Source organism: Nicotiana attenuata, chromosome 8 (assembly GCF_001879085.1).
Source record: "Nicotiana attenuata strain UT chromosome 8, NIATTr2, whole genome shotgun sequence".
NCBI lineage: Eukaryota > Viridiplantae > Streptophyta > Magnoliopsida > Solanales > Solanaceae > Nicotiana > Nicotiana attenuata.
In genome coordinates, this window is record NC_031996.1 from 4,183,920 (window position 1) to 4,206,596 (window position 22,677).

At 38.3% G+C, this 22,677-nt stretch overlaps 1 protein-coding gene across 2 annotated transcripts; it reads right to left on the reverse strand.

Annotated features, from left to right (window-relative positions):
- Positions 9,614-17,521, reverse strand: LOC109230770 (probable phospholipid-transporting ATPase 8). Of its 2 annotated transcripts, XM_019396194.1 has the most exons (12): positions 16,471-17,521; positions 14,129-15,492; positions 13,775-13,885; positions 13,366-13,642; positions 13,150-13,238; positions 12,960-13,068; positions 12,677-12,886; positions 12,426-12,551; positions 11,396-11,494; positions 10,764-10,955; positions 10,075-10,361; positions 9,614-9,921 (listed from the first exon to the last, which is right to left on the reverse strand). In XM_019396194.1, exons 1-12 carry the CDS (start codon positions 16,858-16,860, stop codon positions 9,804-9,806), a joined length of 3,372 nt encoding a protein of 1,123 aa, XP_019251739.1. In that variant the 5' UTR covers positions 16,861-17,521; the 3' UTR covers positions 9,614-9,803. The 2 variants fall into 2 exon arrangements, with proteins under 2 accessions (XP_019251739.1, XP_019251738.1); XM_019396193.1 differs by having other exon boundaries at positions 9,614-10,361.

Consider the following 22,677-nt stretch of genomic DNA (forward strand, 5'->3'; position numbering starts at 1 on the left):
TTTATTCTTATCAGGTAAACCGATAACCGAACCGATAAGGATCGATAACCGATTAATCGATACCCGATAGCCGATATCTTATTGGTTCAGTTATCGGTTTAGCATATTTATAAACCGATAACCGATATGACGAACCGATAACATTCACAACCGAACCAAACCGACTGATACCCACCCCTACGGGATGTATAGTCGAGTGAGGATTTGCTCGAACTCGAAGTAAAGTTAGACCTTAGGCTTTATAGACCGTCCTCGAGTGAGAGTTTGCTCGAACTCGGATTAAGATAGCCCGTGGGCTGTATAGTCGAGTGAGGATTTGCTCGAACTTGAAGTAAAGTTAGACCTTAGGCTTTTTTACATTGGCCCTTAGGCTCTTTTGGTTGGCTCTTAGGCTCTTATATATCGGCCCTTTGGCTCTTTAAGTCAGGCCGATTCGGCCTCTAAAGTGGCTATAATTTTTCCCTTTTTCGGCTAAAAGACTTAGTGAAAAATTTTGCATGCTATGCATTTTTCGTACCCGTTAGGTTTTTCGAGGGTTCGACGTAGCGGGACCTTATTAATAACTTGTTTGTGTAATGGTAATCAAATACCTTTTGAGGTTTTTTCAAAGGCTGAAGTTATCGAAGCCTTTAAATTATTCAAGGGCTGGTTTTATCGAAACCCATTTTTGCTTTTGCCGAGGGTAGCCAAGTTTAACCGGTTTTTCGAAGTATTAGAAGGCCTTTAGTTTATGGTAGAAGTCGGACGTCTCCGAGCGCATTATTTCGGCCGTAGCCTTTTTATATGACCGTAGTCTTTAATATGGTCGTAGCCTTTGGGTATGTCTTTTGGACTTGTTTCCCGATAATATTTCAAACTTGTTCAAAATGTTAATCCCCGAATGTGATGGCCTTGGCCTGTATATCGGGGGTGCCTCTTGAGGTCTTATTGTTTAGATAGCTCGGGTAGGTAGTCCCCGAGTGTTCGAGATATGCTTTTGTTTGGGTTAAGATAGCCATTAGGCTTTCGTATCTGTTACAGATTTCGGGTATCTCTGATCCGTGTTAATCTGGTCATAGCCTTTTTAGTTCGGAACTTGCCCTTTGGGCTTATCTTCCGTTTCACTTCGAGCTTGCCCGAAATGTCAGTCCCCGGGTGGGGTGGACGTGGCCCGTATAGTCGAGGATTGCCTTTAAGGTCTTATGGTCTTGAAATGTTAGTAGTTTGATTCCGTTTAGTTTTGGGACGACAGTCCCTAAACATGGGGTTGGTTATTCGAAATTCCATTGTGGTCGGCCCTTAAGCCTGTTTATACAATAGATCAAGAGTATAAGATATAAAATTTCTCTAAAGGCATGAGATATCAAGGAAAAATACTTCTCTCAATGGATGATTATACATGAGCGCACGTTTGATGTTTGGGGCTCAAGTAACCTATATGGGTACGGTTCATCTGACCGTTTGACCCTTACAACATTTTCCTTTCGAGGTTCCGCCGTCATGAAGTAATCTCCTTGCTACAAAGTAGGCATTCGAGGGTAATTCCCCCGATATTCGAGGCTTATTGTAGGGAACTTCGGATACTGTTGGCTTGCTCTAAGTTAGCACGAACAATAGTTGCCTCATTAAAAACCTTGCCAGAAAAACCCATTTGGGATAAAATCCGGTCTAAGGGAAAAAGAGTGCAATGCGTGCTTTAAGACCCATAGCTTCCTGTCGTTCCTCACCGATAACCTGCAAGCATTAGTCGAAAAAATAGAAAAGATGGGGCCGTACCTTTATTCGGATTTTAGATATTCGATGTGATCTTCCTGGGCGTCGAGTCCCCGTGAATTTTGACCTCGATCATTTCGTGCGAAGATTCGCCCAGATCCGATGCTCCTACGGTCTCCGTTGTACGGTTGATACGATCTCCACTCGACTTAGGCTCTCGATTAATGTCCCTTTTGACCCTATCCATGGGCCTTTTAGAATAAACGGGCCCCGAAGGAGTCCTCATTGATCATCCTCAACCCTAATCTTCGACTGATACCGATTGTGTACGTCGGCCCAAGTGACAGCCTGATACTCGATTAAACTTTGCTTCAACTGCTGCGAAGCTATAGAACTCCGAGTATTGAGACCTTGAGCGAAAGCTTGAACAGCCCAGTCATCGGAGACTGGGGGCAAATCCATTCTCTCCGTTTAGAACCGAGACACGAATTCCCTGAGCATCTCATTATTTTTCTGCCTTACCTTAAAAAGGTCCGATTTCCTCGCTGCAATTTTGAGGACTCCGACGTGTGCCTTTACTAAAGAATCTGCAAGCATAGAAAACGAATCAATAGAATTAGGGGGTAAGTTATGATACCAAATTAAGGCACCCTTCGATAGAGTCTCTCCAAATTTTTTTCAATAGTACGGATTCAATTTCGTCATCTCCTAAATCATTTGCTTTGATGGTGCACATGTATGAGGTGACGTGTTCATTCGGATCAGTCGTCCCGTTATACTTGAGAATCTCGGGCATACGGAACCTCTTAGGGATTGGCTACGGAGCCGCACTAGGGGGAAAAGGTCTTTGCACGAACTTTTTAGAATCTAACCCTTCCAATATCGGTGGTGTCCCTGGGATTTTATCAACACGGGAGTTATATGTTTCCACTTTTTTGTCATTATCCTCAATATTTTTCTCCCCGAACTCGATTCTCCTAGAGAGTTCCTCGAGCATACTCATAATTTCGGGGTCAGTCCCCGAGCCATTATCGTTTGGTCTTTCTAGCGATGGTTCAGTCGAGAGTTTACTGGTTCGACAGTATTTGGAGTTTTATTTTGACTCTGAAGTTGAGCGATGGCGATCTGCTGAGCCTGCGGCATATCGAATATTACTTGGAGGCTGACTCCCCCATCTCATGTTCCTGGTGTTCCTTGGTCACCAGGTCGGCTTCCTTGCGTACACTCCCTCCGGGGTCTGTGCCTAAATCCGCGTTTAGAGCAATATGAGAACTAACGTCAACTAGTTCCATGTTTGGCACTTTCTCAGGGTTTACTGGTGGTACACCGATCCCTACATTGTTGTGTTCACCTAGACCTTTGTTGTCATGAACAGGTGCATTTTGTGAGCTAGACATGTTTCGGCCTGAGAATCATAATTCTTGACAAGAAAAAGTGTAAAAATAATGTGTGTAATGAGAATCAATAAAGAAACAATCACTATTATCTTTAGCCCCACGGTGGGCGCCAAACTGTTTACCTCGAAAATACGAGTAACAATTAAATTTGATTTGTGGTTTTATAGATACGTGATTAGATTTAATACCAGTTAATAATCAAAAAATATGAAATAGAAGTGAAAGAAATAAGTGAATCAAACCAATGTAACTTAGCAGTAGTGACCTCGAGATGGTGACCTCGAGACGAGTTAAGAGCAATAAAGTAAGAAAAGTAAAGCAAGAGCGGTATAGCTAAAGGACAATGCTGATGAACAATAGGCAAAAAGTAGAGAGTATATTCTTTACTCAGTGATTGAGTGTTGTTACAAATAATTGGTGTCGCCTTTATATCACAGGGGAACCCTAAAGAAGGAATATTTCTATTTACAGTAGGGAATAATCTTGATACAGCTGTCTAACCGCCTAGTACGGAATCGTACAATCCTACTCCGGGATTTGCGCCATGATTTTGGGTACGTGGCAGGAATCTAGCTTTCTGCTACAAATCCTCAACGGTACAATTTTGGGATCGAGCATACTCGACCTTGGTGTACGTCGTGCTTCAGTGTTCGGGCATTGCACTCTGTCCTCGAGCTCGGATCTGGTCCCTCGAGCTCGAACTCAATCTTGCCCGAACTCGGGCTCAAAATGACCCCTCAAGCCCATAGATCGGAGGCATACGATTTTGACCGTATAAAAACTTGCTCCCAAAACCTTTCAGATTAGAAACCTTTTGGACGGGACACCCTGATTTTGTTACCATTGTAAAAAGAGTTGGCTTAATAATGATTTTACAAAGGCTTCCACAAGATTTAAAGATATTATAACTAGATGGAAAATTAACACGTTTGGGGATCTTTCCAGAAAGAAAAATAAACTATTAGCAAGACTAAATGGCATTTAAAATTCCAAGGCATATGGTTACAGCCTTTTCTTGACAAATCTAGAGGCAAACCTTAAAAATAAATTTAATAATTGCCTCAGGATGGAAGAAGAATACTGGAAACTTAGATCTAGAATCACTGGCTTAATGAGGGCGATTGCAACTCAAAGTTTTTCCACATAATTGCTACCAATAAAAGATGAATTAATAAAATATTTTCCTTTAAAGATTTGGAGGGAAATTGGATTGATGACCCCTTAAAAATTATGGACCACACAAAATCCTATTTCCAAGAGATATTTACCACAAACCATGTTAACTCAAATTGGAAATCTATCAAATGTCATTTTCTCATTCAAGCCTACTAAATTCCCTGGTCCCGATGGTTTACACCCTTTCCTCTTCTAAAAATATTGGAATCTGATTAAACCATCGGTTATCAACCTTTATCTAAAAGCTTTTGAATCAGGCACTCTACCAGCAGGCATCAATGACACCTACTTGTATTTCATACCAAAAATTCCTAATGCTAACAATCTTAAAAAAGTTCGTCTAATAGGTCTATGTAACACCATTTACAAAGGGATGACCAAGATCATAGCTAATAGATTAAAACCCTTCCTAGCAAAAATCATCAGTCCCTACCAAGCCAGTTTCCTAAAAGGTAGACGAGCTAGTGATAACGCTATAATTATTCAAGAGCTTATCTTAAGAATGAATAAGTATAAAAGCTCCAAATATATGGTTTTAAAAATTGACCTACAAAAAGCATTTGATCGTTTGGAATGGTCTTTTATCTACAGAACCCTTTGCCACTTTAAATTTCTCCCTAAGATCTCAAAACTTATTATGCACTGTGTGACAACTAGTAGATTCTCCATTTTGGTAAATGGTAGCACTAGCAACTTATTCAATCCTAGCAGAGGTATAAGAGAAGGTGATCCATTGTCTCCATATATTTTCATCCTCTACCTGGACATGCTATCAACCCAAATTTCTCACATGGTTGACATTAAGTTATGGTCCCCTATCAAATTCGGTAAAAATAAATGCCCTCAATCTCATTTATTCTATGTGGACGCCTAACTTTAATATGCAACATTGATAGAAATTCTCCTAGTATTATACTCTCTTGCCTTAATAACTTCTGCTCTCTATCGGGGCAGAAAATAAATTACCAAAGTTCCAAAATTGTAGTTTCCAAAAACTAACCATCAGCAACCGCAAAATCTCTAGCAAATCTCTTTGGTATTAAAATTAGTAAGTTTTTTGGGAAGTATCTGGGGTTCCCAATAACCAATAAAAAGACCAAAACGTCCGATTATTAATTTATTCTTGATAACATGACTAGGAGATTGGCCTTATGAAATCAAACTTCCTCAATTTAGTAGGTAGAACAACTTTAGAAACTCGGTTCTTAATAGTATGCCTAACCATATTATGTAATTCAATCTCCTACCCACTAACATTCTAAAACACATTGATAGGATCCAAAGAAATTTTATCTGAGGTACCACAAATACTAATAAGAAAATTCTCCTTATCAATTGGAAAACTCTTTCATCTGCTAAGGAACATGGAGCCCTAGGAATTCATGCTGCAAGGGATAAGAATATTGTTAACTTAGCAAACCTCTCTTGGAGATTAATTCAATTAACTCACTCCCCTTGGGTTACTATCCTCTCTTCCCTGTATGGGCACATCACTAATTTAAAATATTCCTCCTTCGTTTAGAAAAGTGTAGTTAAGGGTTGGGAAGTTTGTAATAAAGGTATTAACTGGATCCCTAATTCCAACTCCAACATGAATATTTGGCAATCAAATTGGATTCCAAATTATCAAAATCTTAGATTAATGATAGAAGGTCCGCTCACAAAAGAGGCCAACAATCTTACAATAAGAGATATTTGGGTTAACAACAAATGAAATCTTGAAAAGAATATCTTTTGACCTCCCTCAAGCCATAAGCAACAACATTCAATCTATTTATCCCAAATTCTATCCCAAAGACACTCCGACCTGGGCTCTTCCTAGTAATGATAAGTTCATCTCCAAAAGTTGTTACAATCCAATAAACCCACAAGATCCTACAAATACAAATTTCACTTGGATCTGGGTTCTCGGTTGCCCGAATAAAATAAAACTTTTTCTATGGAAATGTCTCCACAACAAGCTGACAACTCGTGACTACTTCAATATATTGGCATTAATATTGACCATATTTGTCCAGTGTGCAAATCAGGCAAAGAATCCATTGAGCACATCTTTATTGAATGCTCAGCCCTTCATGATCTTTGGGAGCTAATAGGCTATAAAACCAATGGTAATCTCAACTCTTCCCATTGGCTAACAAATCTAAGAGACCTCAAAACTCCGAAACTGTCAGAAATTGTCACTTGGACTGACTTATTTTCCTTTGTCATTTGGAATATTTGGTAAAACCGTAATAAAAATAATGTGGAGAACACCCCCTTTAAATTCACCCTCAAAAGTTCTACCATGTTGGCAGCTGAATATAAACTACCCCAAAGAGAGCTTTCAATGGCTCGGAAACATGCACTCACGGTTGCATGGCACAAACCCCACAAAGGTTTCATTAAGATCAACATTGATGGTGCCTTCAGTAAGAGAGATAACCTAGCAAGTTTGGGAGGCTCGTTCAGAGTTCTAATGGGCAATGGATTATGGGATTTCAACACCATTGTCCAACTTCATCCCCCTACAATCCGTACTGGAAGCACTCAAAGAGGGTCTCCACATAGCTTTAACTAAAGGCTATGCACCACTGATCATAGAAACAGACTCAACGGAGGTAATACAAACTTTAGAACAAGGTAACGAATTAATTATATGACCGTCAATTATTGTAGGTGGTTAATGCACCGGCTGAAGCAGCCAACAGTTCAACATAACTTCAGAGATGGGAATCAAGTTGCTCATGGACTAGCTAAGGAAGCTCTGGAAAATTGCAAGGAACACCTTCTACGAATAGGCCACCTACTTATATTCTAAATAAGCTAGATGCAGATAGGGTTGGCTATGTTTATTTTGTGAAAAAACTATCTACTCAAGTATGTTGTAATCTTGCCAAGCTAGGCGATATCAACGTCCTTAGTACTAATATTATCGACGATGATGTAACAAACAATATTAAATAACTTTTTATATATATATATAGTTAGAACTCCCTCGATCCACTTCACACGTGGTTTTCCTGCATATATTTATTTTATAATTATAGTTAATCGATATGTATTTTATTTAAATTCTCAATTACTAAAATTAAATTACCCCTTGACATAAATATTAAAATCGAATGAGTATTCATCTTATATTATACTTCATCTGTCTCAAATTTTCTGTCGTACTATCTAAAAATAGTTGTCTCAAGTTATTTGTTATTTTAGAAGTAAACAAGATAAATTACATATGTTTTTCATTTTTTCCCTAATAATAATTGTTCTTGAAGATGGAGATAACACATAAATAGAATAAATATTGAATGAAGAGAGATTATATTTTAACATATAAATAAGGGTAAAATAGTCAAATCCTTATCTAAATTAAATTTATTAAGGGACATCTAAAAGAAAAACATGACAGAGACGGATTGATGAAGTATACATTATATCCAAGTGTGATCATGTAACTCGTAGCACGTTCTTCGACCGCTTAAACGTCATCTTGACCTGTTTTCCTTGTTGTAATTTTCTGTATTATATTCGATAATATACAAGAAAGCCTAATTTGATGTGCGGTTAATGCGTCATGACTAATTCAGTTGAATTATTCCTGAGGTATTCAACTATTCATCTTGTAAATATTCAAAGATAGATTTAGACGAATCATATCAAACATTTGTTAGAGGCTTGTCATTTTTTTCTCACCTCTTTCAAAGACGGGCCGGCATGGCACAACGAAAATATGTCTCTATTGATATTGAAATAAAATAAATGTGGAAGAATGCTTTTGGATATTTTCGAATTTAGGCAAACAATGTAGTTTAAACTTTAAAGTCACAAACAAAATATAAAACTAATACTTAAAATGTATAAACATACAATTTATTTGGTGCAAAGAAAAAATACCAAACTAATAAAACGACAAGTGATGAAAAGGAAACGTGACAAACGTATCGGTGAAGACTGAAAGAGGATATGGAGATAATGATTCTTGGCTAATTTTTTTGGTTCCTATGTGGTGTTGGGTATTAATTTGGGGTATTAACTAATTTGAATTCACGTCGTGTAAGGCTCATTAAAGGGAGAGTGCTATCTATTAGAAATTTTCTCATACCTCGAATTCGAACTCGAAACCTCTTTAAAGGTGAAGGGATCTTATTTATTCCACCACGACCCCAATGATATTCATGGTTGAAGTGCCTTTTCAAGCATTTTGTGCATTTAGTGCAGTCTTTCTATTGTTGTTGTTACCGGTTTAAATCAACATCAATTAATTAGGGCACCTAAAACAACAATTATCATGATGCTAGCATGTATAGTATCAACATGTAATAAAGGACCCCAAATGGCTTACCTTGTCGGTTCATAATTTAATTCACCAATTGCTTTACGTAAGCTATGTTCATTCTGCAAACACTACTCAGTTGGCGTGATTCTAATTCTTAAGTAGTGGTACAAATTACTCAAATAATATAATAAATATATGATATATATGGAAAAATGATACTATATAGCCGCTCTCAAGATAATAATCGAAAAATGTATATTTTTCTATCTATATACATTCGGTATGTTATATACAGAAATTATACAAATTTTATATATTTTTTCGGGTAACAAATATAAATAGTTTCCGGCACATGCTAAAAGTAAAAAAAGCCCCATGGTATAAGGTTTTGGTTGCAAGTCTTTTTGGCTTACTCATTGAACGGAAGTGCTGAGTGAATTAATAAGTGTAATTGGAGGGTAACAATTTTAAAGACGCAGCACTAATTATTAGTGAGCATTTTATATGTAACAATATTTATACTTCTTTTCATATGTTGGCAGTATGAAATTCATACTCCTCTACATGGTGAATAACCATATGCAAATTGAGATGAAATTTTTAGGATAAATTTATACAATTTTGGAGGAATCAATAAAAAATCTAACAAAGAAATTTTTCAGGTTTATTCTAAAAACAAATGATTAATGATCATTTACTTATCATGTTCCATGAATAGAATTTCTATTTGAATTTATTTAGAAAAAGGATCTTATTTCTCGTAATAAAGAAGATCTTTTGTCTTGTGATAGGTCCCCTAACGAAACTAGTTCTTCTAGTTTGTTACTTCATCGAACTAGGAATAGTTCCTAATACTACTCCATTTGTATGAAATGAAATCGCCTTGAAATGTCTCTTATTTCTTATCGATTCCTAGTGATGAAGCGGGGGTGGGTGGACACGGGTCTGTGTGGGGGCTGGTGGACGCGGGTGAAAATACTATGTGGGGCACAAGGCGGGGCGGGACGGATTGAGATCATCGCGGGTTTATGCGGGTTTGACCCAACCGCACCGCTTGCGGTCCCTACGTGTAAGTAGCATTCTAGCCAGCCAATCCAACAGACTATACATTTGAGAATGTTTCAGAATGTTACAACGATTATAGTATATTTTACCCCAAAAAATGACAGTAAAAATGTTAGTTCCTAGCTCACTTACACACAACACTATTTATCTACTTTACACTACATAAATTTACATATTAAGGAGCAACCTGGGACAAAGTGAATCTATTCCGAAAGCTATATCTTTTCCTTGCCTCTACCATTAAACTCCTCAGCAAACTCACTGTTTAATCCTTCGAATCGTATCCTTTGAATCTGATCATGGTACATAGGTCGGAACTCAGTCTGAAATGCCCTGTATGTAACATATGGTAACAAAGAGGAAATGACGACCAGAAGGGTAACCAGCCAATAGAATGGACTTGGAGCGCAAGCTTCCACGAGAATCTGGTATGCTGTAGTAGATATTATAGGCGAAAGAGAGCCATAAACTGCTAAAAACACATACCAAATCGCAATGCTGCCCCAGATGAAAAAGTGCTGAATCCAAGTGAAGTAGTTGATAGACAGTGCCATTTGACAATTGACTGTCCACACCACACAAGTGTACATTATCACTCCAAATACTCCATAGTCAACCGGTTGACCATCTTGCCTGAATATGTGATGCACGATCGAGTTGTTGGTGCCAAAGAAGATGATCATAGAACAGATAACGCCGTTCAACATCCAGCCTAAAATGCGAGGCCAACTGAAAAGAATGTTCTTTTTCCCCTCTTCATAAAGCTTAGGAAACTGCAAAAGAAATACTATGAGAGATGTAAAGATATCCTTCATGACGTGTATTTATCAGTAACTTGAGATAAAATTCAGATGAACAGGCTTCATGGATACTGTGTGATTCATTCAAATCTCGTAGATAAATCATTCACCTATATCTTCACATAAATAGAATATTATGCATGGACGCACCATCCCTTGGGAGTAGTAAAATTTTACTGAAGAGAAAGGAAGATCTCATCTACAATGTGGTTGTCATTATGTGTAAATCACACTGGTTTGCTGCTTGCTAAGAACTTTTCCAGTAGTTTTTTTGTTTTTATTTTAATGAATATATAATTTTGTAGTTTTTTGTTTTTATATTAATAAACATAATTTTGTTGGTGCTCAAAAGGAAGAATAAAATAGGACACCGACCTCGAGACATAGCCGTGCAGAAACATCCTGATCAAAGACACCGAGAGCAATCACAGGAAGCGATGTGAAAAACACATTATATAATGACAGATACCAGTCATTATAAGCAGGTCGGCCAGAGAAAGACGCAAAGCCCTCAAACCAGAAAAGGGTCAACCCAAAAGCGAGGTTCTTGTAAAAGAAGTAGCACAGCTGCAACCATCCCAAAAGTGATATCAGTAAGGTCATAAATGTCTAATTCAAAACCGTCATGAAACTTTGTTTTCAATCGGCACAAAATACAAAATTATTCTTAACTGCTACCCATGTCCCTGGTACAGTGGTAAATAAACTGCTATTCACTTTTTAAAATGTGTCATACTTCTTAACGATTTCAAAAAACTTTACACTTGCTTAAATAATTATCTTGCATGCCTGCTAAAACAAAAGTAGTCACCTCAATCATGCAAACGTTAATTACACCAGTTCCGTTTTTACAAAGAAAGTTAATAATAAATAAAAAATAAATAAAAAAGTGGTATCAATTTTCTATTTGATCATATTGGCTCCAAGATGAGCAAAATATCAGATGTGATTTCGGGTCATATCCAATTTCATTTTAATATCTCCAGGGACAGAAGGGCAATACTTACCATCATTGATATTCTCCTGTAGCACCAGTGGCCGTGGACCAATAACAAGCGCTCAAGAAAACGGAATTGAGCTATTGCATAATCACTTGACATGACAGCCTAGTAAGAAGTGCAGCATCATCAGTTTAACTCCTTTACGAACATGGAAATTGTTTGGCAGAAAGAATCTGTGCTCATATTGCCTACTACAACTGAATTAGAAATCACAGTCCATCAAGAGAGAGAAGAAAAGACAACATCTTCCGGAAAAAGCTTATAATTCTAAGCTCCGACTAACTTTGTAAGTATTTATTAATGCAAAAAGAAACAGCACCGCTCCATGTCTAGCTGACACAATTCCAAAGTCACTTAATGTGGACTAACTATGGAATCCATAGCCCAACGCGAGAATCTTACTAATGCTAGAAATTATCTTCAGTACTAAAACATTGAATCTCCCTCATAAGCCTAGTACAACAAAACTTCAGCAGTTATTTGAATCCTGATTAAATTAATCGAGAACAGAAAAACAAGACTCCTTCTGATAAATGCTTCACTGATCTGAATTAGAAGGCGCAATTATCATCAAGTTAATTATTCAAAAGTTAATTCACTTAAGAGAAAAGAATACACCAGAAAGAGTAGATTGCTGCAAAAATCCACATTATATATGCTCCTATCAAACTGTCATTGCTGATGGATCTTATACAGCATGTTTTTTTTCCTTCTTAAAAAATATATTACAGTCATCACAAGGTGTACTAATACCCTCGTTTTCAGTAGCTTTTTAGACCCCCAACAGACTTTTACAAAAGATATCAAAATTATATGCGCCCACAGTCCAGGGAGAACAGATGCGCCAATATGTACAAAAAACCAGGAGGCATAAGTTACACCACCTAACCCCCTACCCCAACCCCCACTAGAAGAAAGTATTCGCCCTTGACAAGGAAAAGGTAAAGTGAAATGGGAAGGCAAGGGTCCAAACACTAAGAAATGGAAGGGAGGAAAAAGGATAATGCAAAAGAGGAAGAACTGCGCAAAAAGTAACCTGCATTCCCTCAACGCCACTGATGCCAACCCCAACATCAGCCTCTTGGAGCATGCTTACATCATTTGCCCCATCACCAATCGCTAATGTATTTTGGTGTGTTCCAACTTTCACCAATCTAGTAACCTGCATACCTTTAAAGATTTTTGTCAGATTATTCAAATGGCCCACAAACCTGATGTGCAACAAACATTGTATACAGTTAATGAACAAAATTCTCCAAATACGAAACTGTATAGGATGGCACTTACAAGAGCTTTTTGTTTAGGAGTGGAGCGGCAGCAAATAACAGATGCACAACTTATTGCAAGCTCCAAAAATGATTTTTCCAGTTTTTTGTCAAGAGCAAATGACAATGATTTGCCATCAATGATCAAACCAAATGATGCAGTAATTTCTTTGCTTGAGCTTACTTGTGATATTCCCTCTCTTATTTGCTTTGTGATGCTATCATGTGAAACCTAAGACAGTTGAACTTGGTGAAAAACATAACTTTTGTTTTATTGTAGGCAAAACAAATCCAAAATCCTGTACCTTTGCAATAGTCTCCTTGTTTCCTTGGTTTTCTAAGTCCAATATGTCTTGAGAATCTAAAGTAATATTAATTTGCCTCATATCTGGTCTTAATAAACTACAAGCATACCTACATAACATTCAGAAAGATAATGAGAATGGAATTCATGGTTTAACAGAGAAGTTGCATCATTTTACTAGTAAAACCCACCCAATATTGATAGCTGTCTCCATCTTATCACCAGTTAAGACCCAAATCCTAATCCCAGCTTTTGCAAGTTTATCAATGCATTCCGGGACCTGCAGAGTAGTCAGCTTAGGACTGAAAAATGATTCACAACAAGTCATGTATAAGGCAAAAGCAAAAAAAGGAAATTGCAGGCTCCGTTCGATTTTAACTAATGTATAACACAAGATTAAATCTCACTCCTTTTTGAAGTTTGTCCTCAACAGCAGTAACACCAAGGAGAATTAAGTCCTTTTCAATCTTGTCAGCCGCAGCATCCACCAAAGCATCTCTGTCTGCTGTTACAGAGGCTTGGGCGTTCAAAAACTCTTGTTCCCATGATTGGAACTCTTCCTCATCAAGCTCACGGTAAGCTACAATTAGAGTTCGCAATCCTGCTTCAGCATATTGTCTAAGATGTCCCCTTGTTATACCCTCAAAGGTCCGTCCATCTTTAGAAAGCCGTTCGAACATCACACTAATGAAAGGAAATATTATGAGCAAGAAGAAACCAGTCTAAATTAAACAGAACTGGAGGATTTGAATCACATATTTGATCACTTGATAGAAAAAAAGGACATATCCAAGGGCAGTGAAAAGAGATACGGACCTGTCTGCACCCTTGCATAGGAGAAACAACTGGTTCTCGGCATTTTTTACAATGACAGACATTCTCTTCCTTGAGCTACTGAACTCTAAGACATGAAGAAGCTGATACGATCTGAAATGAAGACTTAAGTCATGCAAAAAGCAACAAAACTATTAAAGGAAAGGGGTAAAAATGAGTCCATGATCAACTGATAGACTGTTCCAAATAAAAAAATCCAAAAGCAATTGATAGGAAAAGAACGGAATAGATTGCACAGAAACTTTAAAACTAGATATTCCATGCTTATGAAATTTCTCACTGCATGAAACCATTTAAGATTCCAATAGAAGAAAACATAACAAATGAAAGGTTTACCTGTCAACCACCTTGCCACTCCGATGATCCAACTCATGCAGCGTAATTCTGCTTTGTGTTCTTTCAAAGAACTGAAAACCAAGTTCCCTTGCTGCAATGACAAAGGCAGCCTCATCTGGTGACTCTGCTTCATAGGAGATCTCACCTGTTTTTTTGTTCACATCAGGAATAACTGTATGACAAATCGCCAGCACTCTGAAAAACTTTTGTATCATGTCTCGATGAGGCTCATGGACCCATTGACCATTCATTATACGCTCATCTTTGAAGTTGAATCCTTTAATAGATATCTCCAAGTTAACGGCAGTGTCATTTGATTCCTCCACGTCATTAGAAGCATCACCTACTTCCTGCACCGCTCCATCTCTTTTCCGCTTTGCCAGGGCCCTCTCTACCTCTGTCACAACACGGCCATACGCAACACCTGCTATTGAACATTTAACAAACTCCATGGAGTTGCATGTTAAGGTGCCTGTTTTGTCAGAGAGTATAGTGTCAACCTGCCCAAGTTCCTCATTCAGATTCGATGTTCTTGCATGAGCTGGCTTATCTGTTTCCTCGTAGTACATCTCCCTATCTTGATTGATGAAGATGCTCTGCAAAACCTTCACAATCTCAATAGACACATATAACGAAATAGGAATCAAGTACCCGTACAACATTAGTGCTGTCAGGAAATGGAAAAATGCAGCGAGTGAAGCTCTTTTGGGATCATAAAACACACTTGTCCTGTCCGGTCGAAGATACCACCTCCTTAGTTTCCCACCACGAAGGTCATGCTTAGTTTCAATCCCGAAAAAGATAGATCCAATAAAAGCTATTGTAATCAAGGTACCAAAAAGAACATATATTATTTTATCCATCCTTTTCTCAATTGCACTCCTCTTGGAAGGAGGATCTGTAGAATTCTGCATGACTTTCGTGTCATGACCAGTAAAAATGACCACACCATAAACATAATCAGTGTTCCGTAGCTTGGAATCTCGCAGAAGTATCTGCTGCACTGAAAGAGGATGCTGCTGATTATCATAATTCAGAGTTCCAATGAATGTATAAAGATCTTCATTTGGATCTTCACACTTGACGACAGCCTTAAAATTTCGAAAAGAAGAGTCGTCGTGCAGGGAGGATGTGATATCCAATGCATGCTTTACCTTAAGGTTAGTCTCTCCATCAAGATTAGATGTTTCAACATAACATATCCCGTCCTCATAGCTTGATGAAAGCAAAAGCAAATCAGCGGGGAAATATTCATCTTTATGCACCTTAATAAGATCACCAACGCGTAAACTTCTCCATCTAGTCTCTTGGAAAGTATGATTTTCAGTGTATACGTTTACCTTACGGTTATTGGCTTCAATATCCTGAAAAAGATGCATCAAAAATTAAAATTTTACAGCAAAGACCATTGAATATATACCTGAACTTGCTCACAACAATCAAAATGCATTCCAACATATTTTTGTCAAACTGCCAAAACCAAAGGCATGCCAACATAGACTAAGAGCAAACTAATTATCGAAAAGAAAGAGTACATACAACATTGCAATTTACACAACTAAAGACATCAGAAAGTCCTAGTGAAGCTTTTCGACATGACCTGACTTCTTCACCGGAGAATATAAAAGTCGAAAAACGTGTGTTCACCCAATAGGGAAACAAAATGACAGACGATTGATCTGTATCAAGTAGTCAATGTTTATGATTGAGAAAATATCTTTCAATTTCCCAATTAAATATGAACCAGCAGTCAAGAAAGGCACCACATTTATTTTTTCTTCTTTTCCATATAGGGTTTCTTTTTGAAGTTTGATAGTAACTCTCAATTGGGGACAACTGAATATGACACATAACCTACAAGTCACTGTTTAAATGCGAGTGGGAGATCGTTCAAAAACCGAGTTTACTAGGGGTTGGCATTGCAGCTATCTCTTATTATCTTCACATGCCAATAGCCCAATAAATATTGCTTCACTACTTTTTGGGGTTGAAAAGTTCGCTACATATCTGTTCCAGCTTTTTATGAGTAATATTCCTAGCTACTAATAAATAGATAATGAGAATCTACTTTACATTAAAACATTGCTATCCGTAGTCTCATTATGAAAATTAACACTTCCCTAAAGTCATTGTCATTAGTTGCTCACCCACATTGTACTAGTTAAATCCTAGCTTATTTAACCAAGCAGAAAAAAGTTAATTTTAGTGATTAACTTTCACCAAAGATAGAATGTAATCAGTGATTGACGAACGAGGACAGAAACATCAAAGACACTATTTGATCCAACCAAGGAAAACAGAGTATAAAATGCTCAAATCATCAGAATACAACAATAATTTACCTGCCTTTTACGCCTCCAATCTTCAATCCCTTCTTTCGCCATCGTTGCCCCAATCACAACCAGCAAAGGTGCTAGAATGCTACTGGCTGTATATGGAGCCAGAGGACTAAATGAAACACAAGCAACAACAAGAAAATATATATTTGCAACCCTCCTAAATTGCTCAAACAATGACTTCGGTATAAAATTAATCGCTGTGTACTTTGTAGTAGAAACATAATTCCCTCTGTACTTGAGCTGCACCTGTTCTGGATTATCAGGATCATTACAATACACAATCCTCGAAAAACCCCTCTTCCCAATTTGACTATGTTCCTCCTTAAACGAACACTTCATACACGAAAAACTATATATCTTACTGAACCGTATTTTCCTCCTTCCACCTGCCATTTTCTCCAAACTCTATTCCCAAATTCTAAGCAAAAAAAAAATTTAAAAATACACTAGAAAAAAAAAATCCCTGAAGTTCCTCAAACTACCACTATCACCACTTATTAAAACATTGATTATACTAATTTAATCCTCGCATTAAATTCAAGAAACTTGGCTAACAAAAAAAAACACGTTACAAAATAAGAAAAAAATTAACTCCAAGTGTGAACAAGAACTTGACACAGTAGTAATGCTTACAGCTTGGCACTGAGACAACACTGAAAAAACAAAAATGGAAGAGTTCTTAACGTGAAGCTCCAGCTTTTCTCATATTCTTAGCTTCAAATTGCCATAAAAATCAACCGAAGTACCAAAATTGACGTTTGAGTGTCAAGAAAAGTAAACCCTAACAATTAGTTTTCCTCAAAATTCTTAACTTTGGTCTCAAGTACTAAAGATCCTTTACTTCCACTGTCGGTGTAGTGACAAATGTGCTCAAAAGTTTAAACACCAATCTGTAAATTTTACGTGGACCAATAAAGAAACATTTACTCAAAAGGATAATTCTTGTTTTCATGAATTTCCAGATAGTGATTTGGTTGAAGTTAGGAGAATAAAAGTGAGGAGTTTCTAGTACAAGTACGCAGTTGGCCAACGAAATGTGTCAATTTTATGTTTTTTGCTGTTTTCACAAGTAAAAGAGAATGAACAGTGAATTAGAAGCTAAATATAGCAAGTACACTTTTGGCTTTATCAGAACTTTGACTACGTGGACTCATCTCACCGTCCACGTGGCTGATGATGCAAATTGGATTTAACGGAACTTTGACTAAGAAATTTTTCACTTTTCTTCAAAATTGATCATAAATTTTTTAATTTCGCTTGAAATTTTTAAATTTGAAAAATTCCAAAAAAATATTTTTTAAAATTTTCACTCAGATCACTCATAAAACTTCAAAAACAACCTCCAAATTACATTCATGTCCAAATATAACTTTAATTTTCAAATACTATTTCACTTGAAAATTTTATTTTAGAATTTTACAATTCTTATGTCCAAACACCCACTTAAAAGACTCGAAAGTAACAACGACCGTAGTTCACGACCGTGATGTACCTAAGTACTTTTCGTGGACGACGACGTATATTCTAACCGTTTGGACAGGAGGCGCGTGCTTCAACGAAGATAAACGGTGATTGAGGTGATGAGGTGGCTGTTTGGTGGGACCATTGCAGATCATAGTGTGCTGATCCTTTATTTAGTTTGGGTTTCAAAAAGCATATTCCCTTTATATATTTTCCGAGATCTAAATTTTGTTTTTTGGTTTTCCTTTCGATATCCGGTACCTGCATTAGAATCCGACTATATTCGGATTCGCGCTGAGTAGGGCCCGATTCGAGGGGTAACGCTCCCTATCAAGGATTTTTTTATATCTCGGGTTCAAACTTGAAACCTCTGATTAAGGGAGAAACAATTACATCCACTGCACTACATCATTTGGCGTGATGATCTAAATTTTGTTGAAGTTTTAACAGTAGTATTAAGGAATTGGTGTAATAAATAAAGGAAAAACAACAAAGCAATGCTAGTCAAAAAAGAAATTTTACTTTTTAACGTGAATTTTACTATCATAGTTTTGAGATGTTCGTTATTTCTTCCTTTTATTATGTCTGATTTTGATTACCAATTCGATGAATCTCACTGCACACACTGTGTGGGTCAAAATCTGACCATAGGTTAATCATCGCTAAGAGGAACGATATGGGGTCGACCAAGTCATAGTCATGCCCACAAGGCAAGATGGCAAAGGACACCTCGGCCATCGTCGGGGTCAGACCGTAAGAAAGCTTACATCGCGGAACCGATGTAGCGGTCAAGCAAATGAAAAAGGGCGTGGTAACAAGAAAGCACGCTGGTCAAAGACCATTGGACAAATGTGGAAGCTGTTAATATAAATAGGGATAGCTAAAGGGCCTGCGAGAGAAGCCAGAATCAAGAGAATCTCTCAAGGAAGAACAGCCCCTTCGCTTTTTTTCTGTTTCTCCCATGTTCATGATACAAATCGGTCATAGATGTAAGCTTATCACACATGATTGATGTATAATTATTGTATGAAGAAATATTATCCGCGATTATTCTTCCTCTTCATTTTTTCTCTACACTGCATATCTAGATCTGGGATTAATTATGTTTAGCTAAGATTTACCTTCTTTAATTCTAGTAATTAGTTCGACAAGAGGGTTTTATACTTTTTTGTTCAAACAACTTGGCGCCGTCTGTGGGGATTTCTTAGCCAAATTTCTTAGTTTCCTTCAGATCTAGAACCGGCGAAATGCCGCCACCCCCTTGAAAGAGCGGTAAATAAACCTTCGAGACGACAATACTAACCCAAGTCAGGCTGCCACATAAGAGCAAAAGTTACGACCGATATCTCTGCAAAACCCACATCTCGCCAATAGCGACAGGGTTGGCACTACACAAAAAACGAAATAGGATCATGGTCATTTGGCATGGCCACACCCCCATTCGACGCATCTTACTTACCTATATTAGCCCGTATTCCTATCCTTTATGAAAGAACGGGAGCTTACCGCGTGGTCCAAGTGGGATGGGTACACATGTTAGCCCATGCCCCTTGTTGTGGATACAAATCAAACGAGATCGGATCGGGACTCGATTTCAACACTTCAACAAGTAAGGTAGGCTCAACCCGCGCAAAGCTCAGACGCTATTACAGATGGAGCCGAACACGGCCGTCAAATCTAAAACCAGGCAGGGCGAGTAACACTACAATGCCGCTCTTTTCGCTGACCCGTCAGATCGAGGTACGGAAAATTTCATTTTGGTTTATCCTCTGTTGTTGATTTAGACAGGAACGCAGGCACTTGCCTGAGCAAACGAGCAAGGGAGCATTCCAACTAGAGACAATGGAAGGAAAATCACTACTAAACAATTGGAACGTCGCTCACCTCAAATACTTCAACTTCTGAAAAAGGACGCCCCCCAAAATCGTACTCTTTTTCCCTCACCCAGGTTTTGTCCCAATTGGGTTTCCCCGGGTAGGTTTTTAACGAGGCGATGAAGGGGACGTCTCGAAGTTCAAAGTATAACTCATCGCCCCGCCTGCCGATTCTCTCCAGGCCGAACGAGGACTAGATACAGGGAAACTTCTCCAATATATGTACGAAATGGACATGTATAGTACTCTCCAATGAATGAAACAGAGCAATATTTTGCACTCCCCATCAAGATAGTCTACAAAGCAAGCAAAATTAAGCAAACTGGGACTCACCCAGGAAATACACCGTATTCTACAACGCAAGCAAAATTAAGCAAACTAGGACTCACCCAGGAAATGCATCGTATTCTCCAATGCAAGCAAAATTAAGCAAACTGGGACTCACCCAGGAAATGCAGAAGCTAAGTAGAACTGAAGCTCCCCCAGGGAACACCCAATATTCTCCGGTAAAAACAAAATCGAGAACGCCGGGATTCACTCCGACGTATGCATAAGCAGTACGGTGACCTATGAAATTCTCCAAAATCTAACAGTATCACAACGGGTTAACATTTAAGCTCGAAATAACACCCCCACGGCCAAGGGCCATCGCCAAAAGAATAATTCGACCTCGTTCGAATCACAAGGGGTTAACATTTTGACCTAAGCTCGAAATAACACCCCTACGGCCAGGGGACATCGCCAAAAGAAGAATTCGGCCTCGTTCGAATCACAACGAGTTAACATTTCGGCCTAAGCTCGAAATAACACCCCTACGGCCATGGGCCATAGCCAAAAGAAGAATTCGACCTCGTTCGAATCACAACGGGTTAACATTTCAACCTAAGCTTGAAATAACACCCCTACGGCCAAGGGCCATAGCCAAAAGAAGAATTCGACCTCGTTCGAATCACAATGGGTTAATATTTTGACCTAATCTCGAAATAACACCCCCACGTCCAAGGGCCGCCGCCACAAGAAAAATTCGACCTCGCCCGAATTACACAAACCGACATTCCGGTCTAACTCGAAATAATATCCCTATGGACATGGGCCATCGCAAAAGGAAAGACTCGGCCTCGTTCGAATCACAATGGGTTAACATTTCGACCGTAGCTCGAAATAACACCTATACGGCCAAGGGCCGCCGCCACAAGAAAAATTTGACCTCGCTCAAATTGCATGAACCTCATTGAATCAAAAATAAATTCGCCTAAAGCGACAAAGCGAAAACTGATCTCGCCCAAATGTGCAAACCCTAAGAAACTTCACTCGGATTTACACGACGAGATCCTTCGACCCGGTCAAGGTCAGATTCCCAAAACAAGAAATCAAGGATTCGCCGTACAAATATTCGAAGATCTACGTCAAAACAAAAAATGTAAAGCAAAGGGGTGGGGGAGAAATTCAAAGGACGTACAACGACGAAACAATCCTTTTATTCAATTATGAGCAACGACCGCACCTTACATACGGCCAAAACAGGCGTAATACACATAAAGAAAGACCTACACTAAGGTAACAACTTTTCACTTGGCGTCATCACCGCCGTTCTCCCCATCGTCATCTCCAGGAAACTCCTCCTCAGCATCAACATCCTCGCCGGCCTCCGGCGTCGCAGGGTCGTAGCCGCAGTTGACAAGAGCCTCGCGTGCCTTTGTTCGGGCTCTTTCATAAGCAGCCTCAGAAACATTGCACGCCTCCCACAAACTCTTGTATATGTTCGTTGGGCCTCGGCATGAACCCAAAGCTCGTGCAAGTGGCGAGGGACAACGGCAGAGGCAGATTCCACCTGGGCCAACAATTGCGCCTTCTCAGTGTTGATACCCAATTTTTCCTCAAATTATTTTAAATTTGCATATAGACCATCAAAATTAGGTTTTCATAACAATTGGTATTTTTTTTATAATTTTCCTCATATTTTTACTAATTCATTTTTATTTATCCAGTATTTTTATCTACAATAATTAATTATAAATTGCATTACAAATGATTTTAAAAGCATTCCTTGATTTAATATACCATTTTTGGTCCTATTAAGACCAAATGTATTTCACAAATTAGCCAAATTGGTACTATCTGGTTATAATTGCAATGACTTTGCAATTATGGCCTAACTATATATATTGTGCTATGTTTTTACTCAATAATTAGTCATTTATATTTTTAATACTAATTAGTCATTTTAATTTAGTTTATTAAGCATCAATTTCATTTTTTATAATTATTAGTGATTTTTATAAGTTATTTATCTATTTTATGTGGTATTTAACAACTAGCCATTTTTAAATTTCAATTCTAGCCTAATTAACCCAGACCCCTAACCCAATAAACTAGCCCAGTTACCCAACCCAAACTTAAAATCTTACCCGGCCCAACCCTCGTTCGATCTGAGCCATTGATTAATTCAAATCAATGGCCCAGATTAATACTTACCATATTAACCCCTAAACGACTACCCCCCCCTTCTCATTTTTCCCCCATCTCACTTCTCACCCGTCTCCCTGAATCCTCTCAACTCTCTCTAGAACCTTCGTCTCCTAAGCTCTATCTCTCCCCTCTCCGGCCATCTCCTCGCCGGAAATCATGAAGTTTCCACCTCTCATCGACCTTAGGGATCCGTCTTTCACACCTGTGTCACCGGTGGAGGCTCTCAAGTGATCCTGAGGCGGTCCACTCCCATCTCCGGTCTCATGCCATGTTTTCCGGCCACCTATGGCCGTTCGAGTAAGATCTCTACATTTTCCGGCCAAAGGCCGGTGATATTTTAAGCTCTCTTCTCCTCCTTTGGGTTTTCTCTGGAAACCCTAGCTTTAAATCCTCCGATCTTTTTAGA